Source organism: Plecotus auritus, assembly GCF_963455305.1.
Source record: "Plecotus auritus genome assembly, chromosome: 2".
Classification (NCBI taxonomy): Eukaryota; Metazoa; Chordata; class Mammalia; order Chiroptera; family Vespertilionidae; genus Plecotus; species Plecotus auritus.
In genome coordinates, this window is record NC_137771.1 from 34,126,268 (window position 1) to 34,147,558 (window position 21,291).

At 38.9% G+C, this 21,291-nt stretch overlaps 1 protein-coding gene across 3 annotated transcripts in view; it reads right to left on the reverse strand.

The window, feature by feature from the left end:
- ZYG11B (zyg-11 family member B, cell cycle regulator) overlaps positions 1-21,291 on the reverse strand; it is a 74,737-nt gene that overhangs the window by 12,492 nt on the left and 40,954 nt on the right. For all 3 annotated transcript variants that reach the window (XM_080658026.1, XM_080658025.1, XM_080658027.1), the window contains exons 4-8: positions 15,995-16,135; positions 9,064-9,240; positions 7,445-7,509; positions 4,267-4,366; positions 3,992-4,042 (exon numbers count right to left, since the gene is read on the reverse strand). In XM_080658026.1, coding sequence (XP_080514152.1) covers positions 3,992-4,042; positions 4,267-4,366; positions 7,445-7,509; positions 9,064-9,240; positions 15,995-16,135 — 534 coding nt within the window. The remainder of the gene's footprint in view (positions 1-3,991; positions 4,043-4,266; positions 4,367-7,444; positions 7,510-9,063; positions 9,241-15,994; positions 16,136-21,291) is intronic.

A 21,291-nucleotide genomic window follows, 5' to 3' on the forward strand; every position in this document is an offset into this window, starting at 1 on the left:
TTGTCTCATAAGAGTGTCTCCAGCACAGAAGTTCTCCCGGCATAGACACAGCTGATCCTCACAGCCAACTGGCCTGCAGGTCAATTCCTCCCAGTGATACCAACAACAATCAAGGCTTAACTACAACAAGGCTGTGCACACAGCCCACAAAGAGGTGCACCAAGAGTATCCACCTCAGGTAACTGGGAAGGCTGAGCCACTGTGCCCTAGAGGACACCTACCACACAAAGCTACTCTATCAACTCAGGGAAGCAGTGAAAATGCAGAGACAAAGAAACAGGTCACAAATGAATGAAATGGAGGAAAACAAACAACTGGATATAGAGTTCAAAACCATGGTTATAAGGTTTTTCAAGAATTTCCTAGAAAAGGCTGATAAATTTAGTGAGACCCTCGAGGATATGAAAAAGGACCAATTAGAAATTAAACATACACTGTCTGAAATAAAAAATATTATACAGAGACCTAACAGCAGACTAGAGGAATGCAAGAATCAAGTCAAAGCTTTGAAATACGAAGTAGCAAAAAACACTCAGCCGGAAAAGCAAAAAAAAGAAAAAAGAATCCAAAAAGTTGAAGATAGTGTAAGGAGCCTCTGGGACAACCTCAAGCGTACCAACATCCAAATTATGGGGGTGCCAGAAGAAGAGAGAGAGCAAGATACTGAAAACCTATTTGAATAAATAATGACAGAAAACTTCCCCCACCTGGTGAAAGAAATAGACTTACAGGTCCAGGAAGTGCAGAGAACCCCAAACAAAAGGAATCCAAAGAGGACCACACCATGACACATCATAATTAAAATGCCAAGAGCAAAAGACAAAGAATATTAAAAGCAGCAAGAGTAAAACAGTTAGTCACCTACAAGGGAGCACCCATACGATTGTCAGCTGATTTCTCAACAGAAACTATGCAGGCCAGACGGGAGTGGCAAGAAATATTCAAAGTGATGAATAGCAAGAACCTACAACCAAGATTACCCTACCCAGCAAAACTATCATTCAGAATTGAAGGGCAGATAAAGAGCTTCACAGATAAGAAAAAGCTAAAGGAGTTCATCACCACCAAACCAGTATTATATGAAATGCTGAAGGGTATTCTTTAAGAAGAGGAAGAAGAAGAAAAAGGTAAAGATAAAAATTATGAACAACAAATACATGTCTATCAACAAGTGAATCTAAAAATCAAGAAAATAAAAAATCTGATGAACAGAATAAACTGGTAAATATAACAGAATCAGGGGCATAGAAAGGGAGTGGACTGACAATTCTCGGGGGGGATAGGGATGTGGGAGGTGCGGGAAGAGACTGGACAAAAATCGTACACCTATGGATGAGGACAGTGTGGGGGAGATAAGGGCAGAGGGTGGGGTGGGAACCGGGTGGAGGGGAGCTATGGGGGGAAAAAAGAGGAACAACTGTAATAATCTGAACAATAAAGATTAAATTAAAAAAAAAAAGGTTTTTATAAGTATAACAAACAGCCTCCTAGACCAGACTATTCCTCCAACAAGAAAAAAGTATAAGAACTTCACAGATACTTCTATGTTATTCTGTTTGTACCTATAGTCTAATCACCCCTAAATAAAATGAAAAGCAAAATGATTAAAGCTTGGGACCAACTATCTTACCCAATCGGTGACAACATATACTCATTTCAGAGGTCTGAAATAAAAGGTGAAGGGGAGAATGAAGCAAACATTTATTTAGCACAGCAAATTATATCCTAAATTGTAGTAGTTCTATTCCCATTTTTCAGGAGAGGAAATTCAGTCTGAGAGGTATTAAATTTGATCATAGTCAACTTAGTATGAGAAAGTAAGAAATGGAAGAACTAATTCTATCTTCAAGTTTTCCTTAAGAAAAAAAGAAAGGACAAACTAAATATAATAGTAAGAGAATTAAAGTCTATATTGGATTTCCCGGGAGGAGGGGGTCAATGGGGAGAAAAAAAGGGCTATCTGTAATATTTTCAACAATAAAGATACATTTAAATAAAGAAAACAGGGGTGCAGGAAAAAAATTAAGTCTATATTGGATTTAAATAAGATAATATTTTTGAAATTCCACTTGTATATTATCTCTGTCATAGCTTTAACCTCCGAAATTTAAAGTTTGCAAGTTAAGTGTTTTAACACCTACATAAAGCATCCATAATTCCATTTTTAGATTACACTTTTGGGAATAAGAGACAGCTTTGCTAAAACAGATACAAGAAAACATTAATGAACACTTACTTCAAGTTACATACAGTTCAGGAAAAATATTTAAGAAACACAAACACTTCTGTGCAATTATTTAAATTAATAGCATAGAGGCTAAGAGTTTGGCATTAGAATCAGGTTACCTGAGCTTAAATATAATAATTTCTCTGCATCTGATTAACTGTGTAACCTTGTTTGCCAATTCTTTGTTTCCTCATTTGTAAATTGTAGGTGATAATTAAAAGCATAAAGAAAAAGAAAAGCTATCATCATTATTACTACTACTACTACTAATTTCTGCTCATTCCTGCTTAAACTAAGCTTAATTTTTCCCCAAAGCATGTGAGAGGGCTATTTCCTTAAAATTTTTGAATATGTCTCCATCTAAAAGTACTGAAACACATATATTTAGCAATAAAAAGGCATATTTATAATTAAAATGCCATTCTGAATATAGTGAAAATAAATAAAATCAGCATCATCTTCCACTTAATATATATATTGTATCATCTAGCACTTAGCATATATTCCTTCAATTACTCTTTTTTTTTCATTTAATCTTCATAATAACTGTATGAAGTATTTTTTATCACCCTTAAGAAAATTTATGTGACTTGCCCCAAATTAGACCACTAATAAATAACAGAATTAGGAATAAACCTAGATATGTCAATTTAAGAATTCCTACACTTTCCATTTACCACTACAGCCTTCTTTTTATGTTACTTATTTCATTCATATCTTTATTATTATACTTATTAAATTGTATTACATCTACATAGCTATTTTCTCTACAATACTGTGAGTTTCTTATGGGAAGTTATTAGAAATATAATTCAGTGTGAATCCCTAACATTTTAAGGTGGTAGGTGATGAGTATTGTATAATTACCTATCAAATGAATTATTTACTTTGTCATTACATACATAATTTATGTCATAGAAAAAAGGAGTCTTTCACTTGACTTTTCCATCTACTATGGTTGTTCAAACACCTCATGCCAGGATTATAACAGGAAGCCCCAAAGTGGACGTTTTCCTCCAGTTCTCCCTAAGGCACTATTCATATTTATTCTCTTTAAAAGTTTTTAACTTTTCACTGTTCATTATATTATTTCCTCAACTGTGTAAGCAAGCAAAATAATATATGAACTATTTAAATTATATTCTTCCCCAAATCATCTAGCACAATCTTAAATATTTTTTTAATATATTTTATTGATTTCAGAGAGGAAGGGAGAGGGAGAGAGAGATACAAACATTAATGATGAGAGAGAACCATTGATCGGCTGCCTCCTGCATGCCCCCTACTGGTGATCGAGCCCGCAACCCAGGCATGTGACCTTGACTGGAATCCAACCCTGGACCCTTCAGTTCATAGGCCGATGCTCTATCCACTGAGCCAAACCAGCTAGGGCTAGCACAATCTTACACTTAAGATTGTGTGTATAATCATCTTTACATTTTCTTCATAAATTTAACAAAATCACAGAATTTTAGAACTCAATAAGGTCTTAAGGCTTATGTACACACTAATAATTCAGGCAATTTGTCTAAATTCACAAAATGAGTTTACAAATTAGATTACAGGTCATCTGACTCTTAGTTCAGGGCTCTTTCCATCTCTGTTAAGGAGTAAAGCTGCCTTTATAAAAAGAAATGAATACACTCATTTAGAAGAATGAAAAATAATTTTTAAAATATAAAATATCAGAAGATACACAACACTGCCTGAAAACAATGAAAATGAAAACTGTCTAGTGGTCTGCATAGAGGAGATAACACTTACCCTCACAATGAAGAGCTCAGCACCAAGCTGTGCAGTTTGTTCTGTAGAAAGCTGCAAGCAAGCAAACAAAATAAATGTCCAAGAACCTACAAGTGTGAATGTAGTATCAGTCACTATAACAGACTAAAGTCAGAGTAAAATCTTTGATCAACCTGGAATTCTGCAATATTGAATTGCAAGCGTGAATAAGCAGGCTTGCAGAGAGGCTTACTAACCTTTGTGGCTTTCAGATTTTGGGAAAATAATAACTATAAGGGAAACACGAGCTCAGGTACCTTGGCAGCCAGAATGGAAATGATAGCAACTGCCATCCTTTGCATGTTTTGATCCTCATGGTTGCAGAGCCACTGCATGACAAGCTTAGCTGCTTCAAACCTGAAAACACACAAATGGGTTCATGAACTAATTCTGGAGGGACAGGCACAATTTCAGAGTCCCAGTTGGAAACTGATAATTCCTCTTAATTAACAGAGAATAATAATTATACTTAGTGTTCTGGAAACAATACCTCAATATTAATTCTGACAACACTTTTGTAATGAAATAAGAGTCAAAACTATTGGGCATTCATCTTCTAAAATTATAACACATTTCTATTCTGTAGTGATTTCTATAATGTAGTAGTAAGTATTTTCTGGGTTCATCACAGTAGCTAGCACAACAGTAATTCATTCACTCACAAACATTTATTGAGCTCCTGCTTATGCCAAACATTGTTCTTGGTGTCAGAGACAGAGTACTGAATAAAATAAAAATATCGCTACTCTCACAGGGTTTACACTTTAGTGGAGGAAACATAAAAATCAGATAATAAGTATATGGTACGATTAGGTACTGACATGCTATATAGAGAAAAAAGCAGTGAAAGAGAAGACATGAAATGTTGAAATTTTACGTAGGGTGCCTAGGGAATGTCTCACTGAAACTTTTGAGGAAGTAAGGGCTAGCCATGTAATAATCTGAACAATAAAGATTAAAAACAAACAGACAAACAAAAAACATTATAGGCCCTAGCTGGTTTGGCTCAGTGGATAGAGCATCAGCCTGCAGACTGAAGAGTCCCAGGTTTGATTCTTGTCAAGGGCATGTGCCTCAGTTGCAGGTTCAATCCCTGGCCCTCATTGAGGTTTATGTGGAAGGCAACCAATCAATGTGTCTCTCTCACATCAACGTTTCTCTCTCTGTGTCCCTCCCCCTCCCTTCCACTCTCTATAAAAAAATAAAAATAAAAAATAGCCGAAACCGGTTTGGCTCAGTGGATAGAGCGTAGGCCTGCAGACTGAAGGGTCCCGGTTCGATTCCGGTCAAGGGCATGTACCTTGGTTGCAGGCACATCCCCAGTGGGAGGTGTGCAGGGGGCAGCTGATCGATGTTTCTCCCTCATCGATGTTTCTAGCTCTCTATCCCTCTCCCTTCCTCTCTGTAAAATATCAATAAAATATATTTTAAATAAATAAATAAATAAATGGAAAAATATCCTTGGGTGAGGATTAACAAAAACATCATAAACTTTGGAGTCAGCCTGAACTCAAATATCACCTTCTACCACTTATTAAGTTTGGGACCCTGAGCAAGTCCCTTAATCTCTCTGAACTTCAATATTCTCATCTATTTATAATAATAAAATCGTAATATGCTAATTAGACCGGACGTCCTTCCGGACAAAGCTAGGGCTGCGAGGGAAGCCCAGGTCCCGGGTGCCAGAGGGAAGCTGGGGGAAGGAAGGCCTACTCTTGCACGAATTTCGTGCATTAGGCCTCTAGTAAAATAATAAGATCTATTCTATAGGACCATCATGAGGACTAAATGATATCACATATCAAGCTTAAGACTTAGTACAGAACTTGACACACACCAAACTTTTGATAAAAGTTATTTTCTTACTAGTATTATTATTGACTTCCTCCATGCCTTTATTTGTACAGTTCCCAAAACATAAAACAATCAACTCAACTAGCTTCATCTTTAAAGCATATAGCACGGCGTAAAAAGTACAGGCTCTCAGTCAGTCTCGATTTAAATCTAAATTCTGCTACTTACTATCTTATCACCTTGAGCAAGTTACTAAACCTCTGTGTGCCACTGTTTCCTCATCTGTAAAATGAAGATTACAAGAGTAATCATTTCACAGAACTGATGTAAGGACTGAATAAGCATATGTAAAACACAGCACAGTGCTTGGCGATTCCAGTGCTTCATACATGTTAGTTACCTTTATTATCTCAAATGCCATCACTAACATGAAATCTTTAATGATTACTAATCAGATGGAATCTTTCCCTCCTTGTTTGGGGGCCCAATTCACTGTTATTTCTTCTATGAAAAATTCTGTTTTCTATAATACTCATTCATTCATCCTTCCATCCACTAAACATCCACTTAAGCACTAGAGACAGAGATAAATCAATCAGAGTCTCTAACCACAAACAAGTTCAACTCTAGAAGAGTGCACTGCTATAAAATTAAATTAGTAATCTACTATATATATATTCCAAACTACTTATTTTAAATAGTAAATGGAACACCTCATTCCTCAGCCATGACAGATAACAGTGTACTGTTAACAAAATAAAAGTAAATCACATTAAAATTGCTGCTTGAGAAATATACATTTCAGTATAAATTTCTTTTTTAAAATATCATCATTACAAATTATAAAATAGAAAAATGAAAAAAAATCTCTTTTAGCTCCCAAATTATAGCATCTTAGAAAACAAAAGAACCCTTTTTACTTACTGGAATCCAGTCTTCCTTAAACCTCGGCTTAAAAGTTTCCTCTTAAAAAGTTTCTTCTATAATTCAATATCAAATAACTAATAATAAGAGGTATGATACAGAGAAAAGAACACTGGACTAGAACTAGAAGACTCCTAGTCTGGTAATTAGTAGTCACAAAACCATGGGCAAGACACTGAATTTCTATATGCCTCAGTTTCTTTAGCCCACATTATTGTGTGGATATTTTTAAAACTATAATCAATATAAATTCTTAAGCAAGGGGCTATGAAAACAGGGGCCCATCTGTTATCATGAATATCAAGACACTGAACTAGAGAAAGTAGACTTAGCATTCTATAAGACAACATATAATCCCAACTACTTGATTAATTGTACACCAGGGCTATAACTGGTACGAAATTACCTAAGGCTTGGCTGGCGTAACTCAGTGGTTGAGCGTCGACCTATGAACTAGAAGGTCATGGTTTGATTCCTGGTCAGGGCATATACCTGGGCTGCAGGCTCGATCTCCAGTGTGGGGCGTGCAGGAGGCAGCCGATCAATGATTCTCTCATCATTGATGTTTCTATCTCTCTCCCTCTCCCTTTCTCTCTGAAATCAATAAAAATATATTAACAACAACAACAACAAAAAAAAATAGAAAAAAGAAATTACTTAAGACAGATTTCTAAAATTCTGTTTTGTCCCATTTTAAGTTTTAGAACTATCACTTGCCTGTTAAATGGAACATCTTGAAGGATCCGGTCACTGCAAAGTGAAAGGAGGCAATTCTTCTGCAACTAAAGAACCAAAGGGAGAAAAAAATCCTAAATAAAATAATGCTTTGTTATTTTTTAAACAGGAGTAGCCTCTATATTAAAAAAAACAAAAAAAAAACAAAAACAAAGGAAGACGGATGAAATCCCACTTATGTTTTACAACCTTTATTTTGGCCACTTACTGTTGAAATAATGACTTCCACTGGACACATATAAGTTTACCAGAACATTTTTTTTCTTTTCCTTTAGATGACAAATAGGATAAGAAGTAGGATAATTCCAGCTAATTTCCCTCTGTTCTGACAGACTTTGGGTGGGTCCTGTTTTGTCTTCTATCTACCTGGCTTCCAGAGGCCATGAAAAACAAAGACCAAAGTTTATCTAGTTTGAGGGAAGCTGTCTTTAATGATCCACTCACCAATGTGGGTTGCCATTTTTACTTGGTTTTAGACATATTTTTTACTAACTTGCCAACTCACTGCTAACTTTTTAGAGTTAAAAATATAATTTAAGCCCTGGCTGGGTGGCTCATTTGGTTGGAGCATCATCCCATACACTGAAAGGTTGTGGGATCAATTCCTGATCAGGGCGAGTATAGGAGACAACTAATTGATCAGTGATTCTCTTACATCAATGTTTCTCCCTAATCTCTTTATAAAATCAATAAAAACAGCCCAGCTGGTGTGGCTCAGTGGCTGAACCAGGAGGTCATAGTTTGATACCTGGTCAGAGCACATGCCAGGGTTGCAGGCTTGATCCCTAACAGGAGGCAGCCAATCAATGATTCTCTCTCATCATTGATGTTTCTTTTTTTAAAAAAAAACAAACATATTTTTATTGATTTCAGAGAGGAAGGGAGAGGGAGAGAGATATTGAAACATCAATGATAAGACAGAATCACTGATTGGCTACCTCCTACACACCCCCTACTGGGGATCGAGCCCACAACCCAGGCATGTGCCCTTGACCGAAATCTAACCCAAGACCCTTCACTCCGCAGGCCAATGCTCTATCCAGCCAAACCAGCTAGGGTTCATCATGATGTTCCTCTCTCTTTCTCCCTCTCCCTTTCTGAAATCAATAAAAAATAATTATATATATAAAGAAAAAATAAAATCAATAAAAACATAGCCTCAGGTGAGGATTAAAAATATATATATAATTTAAGCAGTATTTTGAGTTTTCATCTGGCTATGTATTATAGTCTGCCATACTGCTGGACATAAAAAATTCTTGTCTTATTCATTTCTGTATCCCAGTACTTGATAGTATATGGCACAGAACAGATAGATGCTCTATGCCTAGACTCAAGATCTAGGTTGAAAATGAGTTTTATATGGCTTGCACTATTTCCCTAAACATATGGATTTAAATACTATTTAGGCAGGGAATGCACACTTTAGTTTTCTACTTCTCTGTCGTCCTACACTCAGTCATACCACAAATTTATTACTGTACAGTTTCTAAAGGCATTTGAATTTCCACCCTTGGTCTATTAAATTGAACTATATGGAGGTAGGAGATGGGTAGGAGACACTAAAAGGACTATTTGAATGCAGGTTTCCATATGCTTACCTGCTGGTGATTAGGAAAATGTTCCATAGCTTTCAGCAGCAAGTGGGTCACATCAGCCAGGAGTCGGACAGGCATTCCTGCAGCAAGATCCTGCTTGGTTAAATTAAATACACAGGCGCTTGCAGCAAGTTGCACTGGTAAATTCATAGGGTGGTTTCTCATCCCAGTGACCACAAGCTGGAAAAAAAAATTAGTTCTCTTAATCCACCTTATAAATCCAAGCCCTCTTTACATAGCAACATTATTGTGTTAATATGTAATAATTTCTAAAGTGTCTTAAGTATCTTTTTTATCCTCATGTGAGAAGAGCCTAGGACATAGCAGTTGCTCACTAATACTTAGTTCCTGTGAACCTTGTTCATGTCCAGAAATTTTTCTGTAAGACTAATGAATCTGAAAGAGGCAAAATAACAACAGACCCCACAGAATTACAAAGGATTGTTAAAAAATACTATGAACAACTCCACTCCAACAAACTAGACAACCTGGAGGAAATGGACATATTCCTAGAAAAATACAACCTTCCAAAACTCAATCAGGAAGATTCTAAAAATCTCAGTAGGCCAATAACTATGGAAGAAATTGAAGCAGTCATCAAAAAGCTCCCAGCAAACAAAAGCCCGGGGCCAGACAGCTTCACAGGGGAGTTATACCAAACATTCAAGGAAGAACTAAAACCTATCCTCCTCAGACTATGCCAAAAAATTCAAGAGGAAGGAACACTTCCAAGCTCATTCTATGAAGCCAGCATTACCTTAATACCAAAACCAGATAAAGACAACACAATGAAAGAGAATTATAGGCCAATATCCCTCATGAACATAGATGCCAAAATCCTCAACAAAATTCTAGCATATCGGATCCAGCAATACATCAGAAAGATCATAGACCATGACCCAGTAGGATTTATCCCTGGGATGCAAGGATGGTACAATATCTGCATATCAATAAACGTGATACATCACATAAACAAACTGAGAGATAAAAATCACACAGTCAGCCCTAACCGGTTTGGCTCAGTGGATAGAGCGTCGGCCTGCGGACTGAAGGGTCCCAGGTTCGATTCCGGTCAAGGGCATGTACCTTGGTTGCAGACACATCCACAGTAGGGGGTGTGCAAGAGGCAGCTGAATCGATGTTTCTAACTCTCTGTCCCTCTCCCTTCCTCTCTGTAAAAAATCAATAAAATATATTTTTAAAAAAATCACACAGTCATATCCATTGATGCAGAAAAAGCATTTGACAAAATCCAACACCCTTTCTTTTTTTTTTTTTAATATATTTTATTGATTTTATACAGAGAGGAAGGGAGAGGGATAGAGAGTTAGAAACATCGATGAGAGAGAAACATCGATCAGCTGCCTCCTGCACGCCCCCTACTGGGGATGTGCCCGCAACCAAGTACATGCCCTTGACCGGAATCGAACCTGGGACCCTTCAGTCCGCAGGCCAACGCTCTATCCACTGAGCCAAACCGGTTAGGGCCCAACACCCTTTCTTGATAAAAGCTCTCAGCAAGGTAGGAATAGAAGGATCATACTTCAACATAATAAAAGCCATATATGACAAACCCACAGCCAACATCATATTCAATGAACAAAAACTAAAACCATTTCCCCCAAGAACAGGAACAAGACAAGGATGCCCATTCTCACCACTCCTGTTTGACATAGTACTGAAAGTACTAGCCATTGCGATCAGACAAAAGAAGAAATAAAAGGCATCCAAATTGGAAAAGAAGATGTAAAACTGTCCTTATTCGCAGATGACATGATACTGTACACAGAAAACCCTAAAGACTCCATCAAAAAATTATTAGATTTAATAAATGAATTCAGCAATGTAGCAGAATACAAAATTAATGCCAAGAAATCTATGGCATTTCTTTACACCAATAGTGAACTTACAGAAAGAGAGACTAAAAAAGCAATCCCATTTACCATAGCACCAAAAAAATTAAGATACCTAGGAATAAAATTAACTAAGGAGGTAAAAGACCTATATGCAAAAAACTACAGGACACTGAAAAAAGAGATAGAGGAAGACATAAACAGATGGAAGAACATACCATGTTCATGGATTGACAGAATCAACATCATCAAAATGTCCATACTACCCAAAGCAATCTATAGATTCAATGCAATCCCTATTGAAATACCAAGGGCATATTTCACAGACCTAGAATGAACATTCCAAAAATTCATGTGGAATAAAAAAAGACCCCAATTAGCTGCAGCAATCCTGAGAAAGAAGAACAAAGTAGGTGGGATCTCAATACCAGATATCAAGCTGTATTACAAAGTCACTGTTCTTAAAACAGCCTGGTAATGTCACAAGAACAGACATATAGATCAATGGAATAAAACAGAGAACCCAGAAATTGACCCAAACCACTATGTCCAATTAATATTCGACAAAGGAGGCAAGAGCATACAATGGAGTCAAGACAGTCTCTTCAATAAATGGTGTTGGGAAAATTGGACAGATACATGCAAAAAAATGGAACTAGACCACCAACTTACATCATACACAAAAATAAACTCAAAATGGATAAAAGACTTAAACATAAGATGGGAAGCCATAAAAATACTAGAGGAATCCACAGGCAGAGAAATCTCAGACATATGCCGAAGCAATTTCTTCACGCAATTTCTTCACCGATACCGCTCCTAGGACAATGGAAACTAAAGAGAAAATAAACAAATGGGACTACATCAAAATAAAAAGCTTTTGCACAGCAAAGGAAACCACCAACAAAACAACAATAAAGCCCACTGCATGGGAGAACATATTTGCCAATGTTATCACTGATAAGGGTTTAATCTCCAACATTTACAGGGAACTCACACAACTTAACAAAAGGAAAATAAACAATCCAATCAAAAAATGGGCAACGGACCTAAATAGATACTTTTCGAAAGAAGGCAGAAGGAAGGCCAAGAGACATATGAAAACATGCTCAAAGTCACTAATCATCCGAGAGATGCAAATCAAAATGACAATGTGGATTCATCTCACACCTGTCAGAATGGCTATCATCAACAAATCAACAAATGACAAGTGCTGGCAAGGATGCGGAGAAAAAGGAACCCTTTTGCACTTCTGGTGGGAATGCAGACTGGTGCAGCCACTGTAGAGAACAGTATGGAGTTTCCTCAAAAAACTAAAAATGGAACTCCATTTGACCCTGCGATCCCACTTCTAGGAATATATCCCAAGAAGCTAGAAACACATTGGGGGGTGAGGGCACGTATGGGAGTGGGGTAGAGGGGGGCAATGGTAAGATATGTACACATATAATACCTTAATAATAAAAAATAAAATAAAAAATAATTCAGAATCTGAAAAAAAAAAAAAAAAAGAAGCTAGAAACACCAATCAGAAAGGATATATGCACCCCTATGTTCATAGCAGCACAATTCACCATAGCTAAGATTTGGAAACAGCCTAAGTGCCCATCAGTAGATGAGTGGATTAAAAACCTGTGGTACATCTACACAATGGAATACTATGCTGCAGTAAAAAAGAAGGAATTCTTACCATTTGCAACAGCATGAATGGAACTGGAGAGCATTATGCTAAGTGAAATAAGCCAGTCAGAGAAAGATAAATATCCCATGATCTCACTCATTTATGGAATATAATGAACAACATAAACTGATGAACAAAAACAGATCCAGAGACAGAGAAGCAGCGATCAGACTGTCAAACCTCAGAGGGAAGGTAGGGGAGAGTGGGGGTAAGGGGGAGAGATCAACCAAAGGACTTGTATGCATGCATATAAGCCTAACCAATGGACACAGACAACAGGGGGGTGAGGTCATGAGTGTGTGGGGGGGAGTTGGGGAGTTAATGGGGGGATAAGGACACATATGTAATACCTTAATCAATAAAGAAATTTAAAAAAAAGACTAATGAATCTTTTTTATTCAGATAATTTATCTTTGTGTATCCAAGACTTACTACAGTATCTATTATACGGTTAACACAATAAATTCTTAATGACTTGAACAGCGTAAAGCAGAGGCAAACCGCTTTCAGAAGAGATTGGGTACATTCAGGGTGATATGGCAGTAGACTAAACTTCACTTACTTTTTTTCCCCAACTTTTACTTTTATTAGCATTTATTTTATGCTGAATCTACTCCCTAGCCATAGTTTTTGTTTCTTCAGTTTCTTCTGGGATATCTTTTTCTTCCATGTAACTTCCTCTTCTGGTTTAAGAACCATCTGCTTTTTTTTAGTAAGGATCATCTAAATGTGGGAGGGAGAGCTCATCTATGGGTTAATCTGTCCACGAACTCTGTAAATTCTGCGCCGCATCTTAAGCTTTGTTCAGCTGGATGTGCTCGATGACTAGAGAACCTACACGTCTAAACCCCGAAGTTCAGCATTACTCTCTGCATTTTTAAGCACGTGCAGGAAAAATTCAGCACTCTTTTTTTTTTTTAAATATATTTTATTGATATTTCACAGAGAGGAAGGGAGAGGGATAGAGAGCTAGAAACATCGATGAGAGAGAAACATCGATCAGCTGCCTCCTGCACACCCCCCGCTGGGGATGTGCCCGCAACCAAGGTACATGCCCTTGACCAGAATCGAACCTGGGACCCTTCAGTCCCCAGGCCGACGCTCTATCCACTGAGCCAAACCGGTTTCGGCTCAGCACTCTTTTTGGCCACTGACCCTGCATCCTCCCCTACTCTATGGCTTGGGCAAACATACCAACTCCACCATTCTAAAGACAGAATGGCACACATTTGCTTCTGTACAGTAACATCCTTCAGATACTTGGTGGCCTGCATACACCTGATGGCCAACTTCATGGAGTGTTCTTAAAGGGAACACAAAGATTTGAACCTTGATTTTGTAGGGTTTTCTGGGTCAAGTGAATAGCAAATCATTTTCAGAGGTCACTTCAAGCCACTTTCAAATTCCAACATTCAGTTCCTTGAGAATGCTAGTTAGAGCACAATAAAATCCATTCACTTCCTTTTGGCCTTGATAACTATTTCCTACCTTTCCCTCTCTAATCAACCCCCAACAAATCCTTCCTACTCATTATCATCTGAAGACCTTGCTTCCAACTACATGGAGAAAACTGAAGCAATCAGAAAAGAACTTCAGATTCTCACTACCACATGTACCCTCTAACCAGCATATAAACATGCTGCCTTCCTGCCTGTTACCATAAATGATTTCTGTGGGCTGCTGTTTAAAGTAATCTCTCCATTATGTCCTAGATCCTTCCTTTCTTGTCTACTCAAGGATATTGTTTCAGTTGTTCTCCCCTCTCACTTTTACACCATTTTAAAATTCTGCAGTAGATGCCCTGGCCAGTGTGGATCAATTGGTTGAGTGCCGTCCCTTGTACCGGAAGGTCACTGGTTTGATTCCTGGTCAGGGCACATACCCAGGTTATAGGTTTGATTCCCGGTCGGGGTGTGCATGGGAGGCAACAGATCCATGTTTCTCTTTAACATTGATGTTTCTCTCTAAAATTAATAAAAATATGTATTTTTAAAAATTCTATAATAGGTCATTCATATCATCATATAAACAAGCTAGTTTGTCACCCATCTTAAAAACAAACCCATTTCCTCAGCCAACTACCACTTTTTTTCCTTTGCTCCCCTTTGTAGCAAAACCTCTTAAAATAACTGCCTATATTATTTTCTCTCTGTATCATTCACTGAATGAATGAATGAATGAATGAGTAAATATTTCAGATCAAGACTAGAGATCTAGTCCTTTGATGCTAAAGAAGAAAAAAAAAAAAAGATAAGGCATATGCCAAGTGCCAATATCCTCTGGTATGTATGGAGTGGGTGATAGGTGTTGGGGATAATATCCTAGGGTCTGAAATGTACTTGTTCCTATCCATGTACACTATTCTCAAAATTTAAGATCCCTGAAGGTTAAGTCATTTCTGGTTGTGCCACTAACTTATTGTTATTAAACCTCACAGATCCTCAGTTATACAATCTATAAAATAGAAGGTACAACTTATCAATTGGGATTATGGTGCCCACTAAATGAGGTACCAAATATAATATACTCCTATACTCACTGGTTTCAAAAATGAATGTTCATAAGGATTACCTTTTTAAAAATTTATCTTTATTGTTGAAAGTATTACAGATGTTCTCATTTTTCCCTTTTGACCTTCTCTTCCCTGTTCCTCTCCCCTCCCCCAGGCCTTCACCTTCCTATTGTCTGTGTGGATGGGATATGCATATAAATTCTTTGGTTAATCTCTTCCCATCACTTCCCCTGCAGATTCCCCTATTGAATCTAAATTTCTTGGGGTGGGGTTCACAAATCTGCTTTTTAAAATAGGCAATATACCAGACATCTGGTAGACAAAGACAACATTCTGACAAACACTGCCCTAAGCAATCAACAAAATTAAGAATCTTTCTTACTTGCCCTTTAAAAGCTGTCTTGGTTAAAATAACATGGCTTAGTTATGAAAGCACAGGAGGTTTATAAATGGCACAGGAGGTTTATAAATGGCATGGAAAGCACAGGAGGTTTATAAACGGCATTGGAATTCCAATGTTGTATTTCTAAAAAGAGCCTATACCGAAGCAATACAGGGCCAATACCTATTGCAGTGTCCTGATATACTTCCATTTTCGACTACAACTGGTGAGAAAATATCACACTGGTCACTGGTTTTAGGTAGTTAAATATCATCTGGAAGTAATATTCATACTGCTTAATGAGACTGCTATATAACTTCAAAAACATTATGCAACTATCTTCTTTCTTTCTCATTTACTGCTAATAACTGAAGTCATACATCATCAATCCTATTACAAAAAAAAGTCAAAGGCTAAATGCATATTTTCACCAGTTTTCTTTACAAAACCATCATCTATCCAGGCAGATAATTTCAAATTTTTCATATCCGGTTTCTTATTCTTACCTTTAAAATTTCTGGCTTTGTTTTTTCCATCACATGAGTCAGACTAAAAAGATGAAATAGAGCTTCCCGGACAAAGAATGCTCGTTCACTGTACCGCTTCAGTGCTTCTGCAATCTGGGTTTCGTTGGCTTCTCCAGACACCTTTGAACAGAGCCAGAAAATTAGCTTTTAGGTTCTTCTCAACCCTCTAACTTTCTCTATCCAAACATCATTTGTATAGATGGCATCCAGGATAGCTATGTAAGGCTTAAAACAAATCAGAATAGTCATCCTATGCAGGTGCACATATGTTAAAGAGAGATATGGATATATAGGTATAGAGATATATATTAGACTAGTAGCCCTGCACACGAATCCATGCACCAGTAGGTTGCTGCCGCCCTCCTGTAGCTCTCCGCCCACTGCCCTGCCCTCCTATAGCTTCCCCTACCCCCCCCCATAGCTTGCTGTCCTGCCCCCTCCTGTAGCTCTCCGCCTCCCACTTGCTTACTGCCCTGCCCCCTCCTGTAGCTCTCCGCCTCCCACATGCTTGCTGCCCTGCCCTGTCCTGTGGCTCTTCGCCACCCGCTTGTAGTTCACTGCCCCACCATCTGCAGATCCATGATCTGGTCGTTACGCGGTCAGTTGTTACACCTCATGGTGTAACCGATAATTAGCATATTCCTCTCTTATTATATAGGATAGGCTCAGACCCTACTATAAGCCTGTGGGTAAAATTTTCTACATTGCACCTAAAATAAATCTCAATTTATTTAATACTATCTATAAGGTCTTGCTTTGGGATTAGGCTTTTATCTACTTCTTAAGGTAACTCTCTCCCCCTAACATACAATGTTATAGCCATATGGGCTATTTTCCTGATCTTTCAATAACTCAAGCTCTTTCCCAGGAAAAAATCACCTATAATAATAAAAGCATAATATGCTAATTAGACCAGACATCCTTCCGGACGACCTTCTGGACAAAGCCGGGGCTGCAAGGGAAGCCCAGGTCCCGGTGCCTGCCAGTGGCTGGAGGGAAGCCAGGGTCCTAGGTGCCAGAGGGAAGTTGGTGCCAGCAGCTGGGGGAAGGAAGGCCTACTCTTGCAAGAATTTCGTGCATCAGGCCTCCAGTTATCCTATCTAATAAAGAGGGAATATGCTGATTGCTCGTCACACCCTCACAAAGATGGAAGTGCCCACAGCTAATAAGGAATATGCTAATTGACTACCTCGCCCTCAAAGATGGCGGCGCCCACAGCCACAAGATGGCGGCGGCCAGTCCCCTCAGCCCCGCTGGAGCGGCAGGCGCACAGCATGGCCAGGCCCGCCCCCAGGCAGGTCCGGCTGCTCCACATGCCTGCCTCTGGAGTTCCCCAGTCCCTTCAGCACCCCAGCTGCCCAGGGCCGGCCCAAGGTGCAGGCAAGCCTCGGATGGTAGCTGTGCAGCCGCCCAGGGCCGCCCGAGGCTCAAGTAACCAGAGCCGGCCAAGGCTTGTGCTGCCAGCAGTGGCAGCAGCAGAGCTGTGATGGGGGTGTCGCCTTCCCCTGATCACCGGGTCCCCTCCCACCCCTGAGGACTCCCAGACTGTGAGAGGGGGCAGGTTGGGCTGAAGGACCCCCCCGCAGTGCATAAATTTTCATGCACTAGGCCTCTAGTTTATAATCTCCTCTCATAGAAATCTTCCTCTCTTCTACTCAACCTTCCCAATTCAAGTTAAACAATACTTCTTTAGCAAGGCCTTCTCTGACCCACCAATCTAAGTCAGGTCCCTCTGAAACATCTTCTTCATAGCCATTATCATAACCACCTCTCCCCCAACTAGACTGACCCATTCACCACTGTATCCCAACAGCTGGCATTATGTGTGCCTCACAGTAAAAACTCAGTAAGTATTCATCACATAAATGTATAAATTAATTTTCCCAGATTTATTAAGCTCTCATTCAGCATTGAGAGGTTCTATTCAAAATTAAGACCATCTAAGAATTTCCCATTTATAAAGGTTAATACACTTAAACTATGGTTCATGTACCATTGGGTAACCAAATATATATAACAAGAAGTGGCTCTTTATAAAAGTAATCCAACTAATAAGTGAAAGAGAAATTATTAGAATAGCGCCATAATTTCCAATGAATTAATGGAACTAGGTATTAAGTTTCAACAATTGTTAACATCACAGAATAGATAACAACCAGACATTATATACTTCCTTAATGAAACAGCATGACACCTTAAGGGTCCTGCCAAAGGTATCAAACATGAGTGTGATTAAGTTTCCCAATCTAACTACCAATTTGTATAAAATTCAAACACAGGGAAATATGCACCAAGAGTATACAGTCAAGAAAATCCAGACTGAGGGAAATTCTTCAAGTCAAAAAAAGCTGGATTCTTTAATAGACAAATCATAAGGAAAAGAAAGGAATGGAAAGAGAACTTGTAAATTAAAAGATACTCAAGACAAAATTTTGAAAAAATGGACAAGATTAACTAAGTCCCTAGAGATAAATAGTTGGGTCATAAAACGATATATAAAAAAAGCAAGGACATGATTATTATTATAAAGTCAGAATAGAGGTACTTTTGTGGAGAAGGAGGGAGTTGTAATCAGAATTGGACACATGGAAGAGCTTCAGGGTAGCTGACAAAGTTCTATTTATTAACCACAGTGATGGTCTCAAATGTGTTCACCTTATTTTCACTCACTATGCTATACATTTGTTATTTAAAGTCTTTGTATCCATCTTATTTTATAATAAGGTTTAAAAACATGTAAAAAAAAAAAACCCCTGTCATTCAGAGAGATATAATCTCATTAAATTGGAAGACAGGTATTTTTTGGCAGTAACATTATGCAGGAGGATGAAACAAAAATAAATACTTAAAAAATATATTACTCAGAAACTAGGTTTTATATGAACAAATAGTATTTAGGTAGGAAATGCAGCTTTGAGGATATGAAGGGCTGCATCATGACTGACATTTCAACCACTGATATGATATGCTACAAGGTCTAATACAAACTAGACTATAGTACTGATGTGTGCCAAGTGACACAAGGGCACATACCACGCATTTGTTAGATTGTAGAAATAAAAATGCTATTTCTTTACAAAATGTTTTTAAAACTATCCTATATAATAAAGAGGTGATATGCAAATTGACCCTCACGCTATCACACAAGATGGCTGCTCCTATGTGGTCAAAGATGCCCACCACAAGATGGCCAGCAGGGGAGGGTAGTTGTGGGCGACCAGGCCTGCAGGGGAAGGCAGTTGGGGGAGACCAGGCCTGCAGGGGAGGGCAGTTAGGGGCAACCAGGCTGGCAGGGGAGGGCAGTTGGGGGGGAACCAGGCCTGCAGGGAAGGGCAGTTGGGGGGACCAGTCTTGCAGGGGAGGGCAATTGGGGGCGACTAGGCCAGCAGGGGAAGGCAGTTAGGGGTGAGCAGGCCAGCAGGAGTGGGCAGTTGGGGGCAACCAGGCCTGCAGGGGAGGGCAGTTAGGGGTGACCAGGCTGGCAGGGGAGGGCAGTAGGGGGCGACCAGGCTGGCAGGGGAGGGTAGTTGGGGGTGATTGGGCCAGCAGGGGAGGGCAGTTGGGGACAATTGAGCCAGCAGGGAAGCAGTGAGGCATCAATCAGGCTAGCAGGGGAGTGGTTAGGGGGTGATCAGGCTGGCAGGCAGGCGAGCAGTTGGGAGCCAGCAGTCCCGGATTATGAGAGGGATGTCCGACTGCTGGTTTAGGCCCGATCCCCAAGGGGTCCCAGATTGGAGAGGGTGCAGGCTGGGCTGAGGTACAGACCCCCCCACCCCAGTGCAGGAATTTCATGCACCGGGCCTCTAATTTATGTATAATATGCATGCATACACATTGGTCATGACTATGTATTCACATATATAAGCAGTAATTGAATAATAAAATTTTCCAATTGTTCACCTGTTTTTAATCACTCTGAACCTTTTCTTACATTCTCTTACATTTGGAAAGACACTGATTTGATCCCTGGCCCCAGTTGGACTGCCCTGGAGGCAGTCAATCGATGTGTCTCTTTCACATGGATGTTTTCTCTCTCTCCCTCTCTCCCCCTCCCTTCTTCCCTCCCTCCTTTCTACTCTCTCTTAAAATCAGTCAAAACAAATGTCCTCGGGTGAGGATTAAAAAAAAAAAAAAAAAGAAATAGCCTGGAAAGCATGAACAAGTAAATCAGAATCACCAAAAAAGATTGTAAGGGGGAAATTACTTAACAATGATTTCAGTCAGACTTCATTTACCCACAATTGGTTGATTCCAAACAGATTTATAATATCTTATATGAAATAAAGCCTCAAGTTTGCATGGGGACCACAGCTAGGTAGATAACCCCAGAGTCTGGGAATGAGGTGACTCACAAATCTAAGAATCCTAGTTGTGGAGAAATAGAAGGTTCAAGAAAGGGATTGTGACAAAAGAGCAAATTGAGTGGGGAAATGGTGATGACAGAGTTGGAAATTCTACGGTAAGAAAGCCCTCTGTGTTGGGACTAGAAAGTGAGAGGAAAGAACTAAGATACTCAAATAAAGACAATAACATGTAGTGGAAAGGATACATACTTTGGAATCAAATAGTCCAAGGATACAGGGGCAGGGTCTGATGTCATCTAGTTGTGAGCCTTAAGAAAACCATTCCCTCTCATTGAGTCAAGAGATCAAAATAAGTAATCTATAATAATAAAAGCATAATATGCTAATTAGACCAGATGTCCTTCTGGACAACCAACCTTCCAGACAAAGCCAGGGCTGCGAGGGCCGAGCCCCTTGCACGAATTTCATGATTCGGGCCTCTAGTATATATATAAATGCAAAAATACCCCCCCCCCAAAAAAATCCCCACAAACCTCTTCTTATAACTAACCACTCAGAGTACCATATATGCAATGCCTTATAAAGAATTCTAGGAAGTCACACTGTCTCTATTTCTTGCATCCTTCAGTCTGACCTAAAAAACTCAGGGAATGTAAAGCCAAAAAACCAGTCTCAACTAATTTAAAGCATCACAATACTAAGACAATTATTTCAGACAAGTTTTTCATCAACTTTGCTAAGTTAGACAATTCTAAAAAACAAGACATGGCAACATCAGCTCTCCTCCCTTAACATGACCTATTATTTTCCAGTTTTCAAATCAGTAGTCAAATAATGTAAAAAGAACATAAATTGTTGTATTTAGTTGAATAAAGGGCAAAGATCCAATGATCTTTATCTTAAAAAACATTTTAAAACAATGATTCTCAACTTTGGCTGCGTATTAATCACCTCCACAGTTTTAAAAAATAC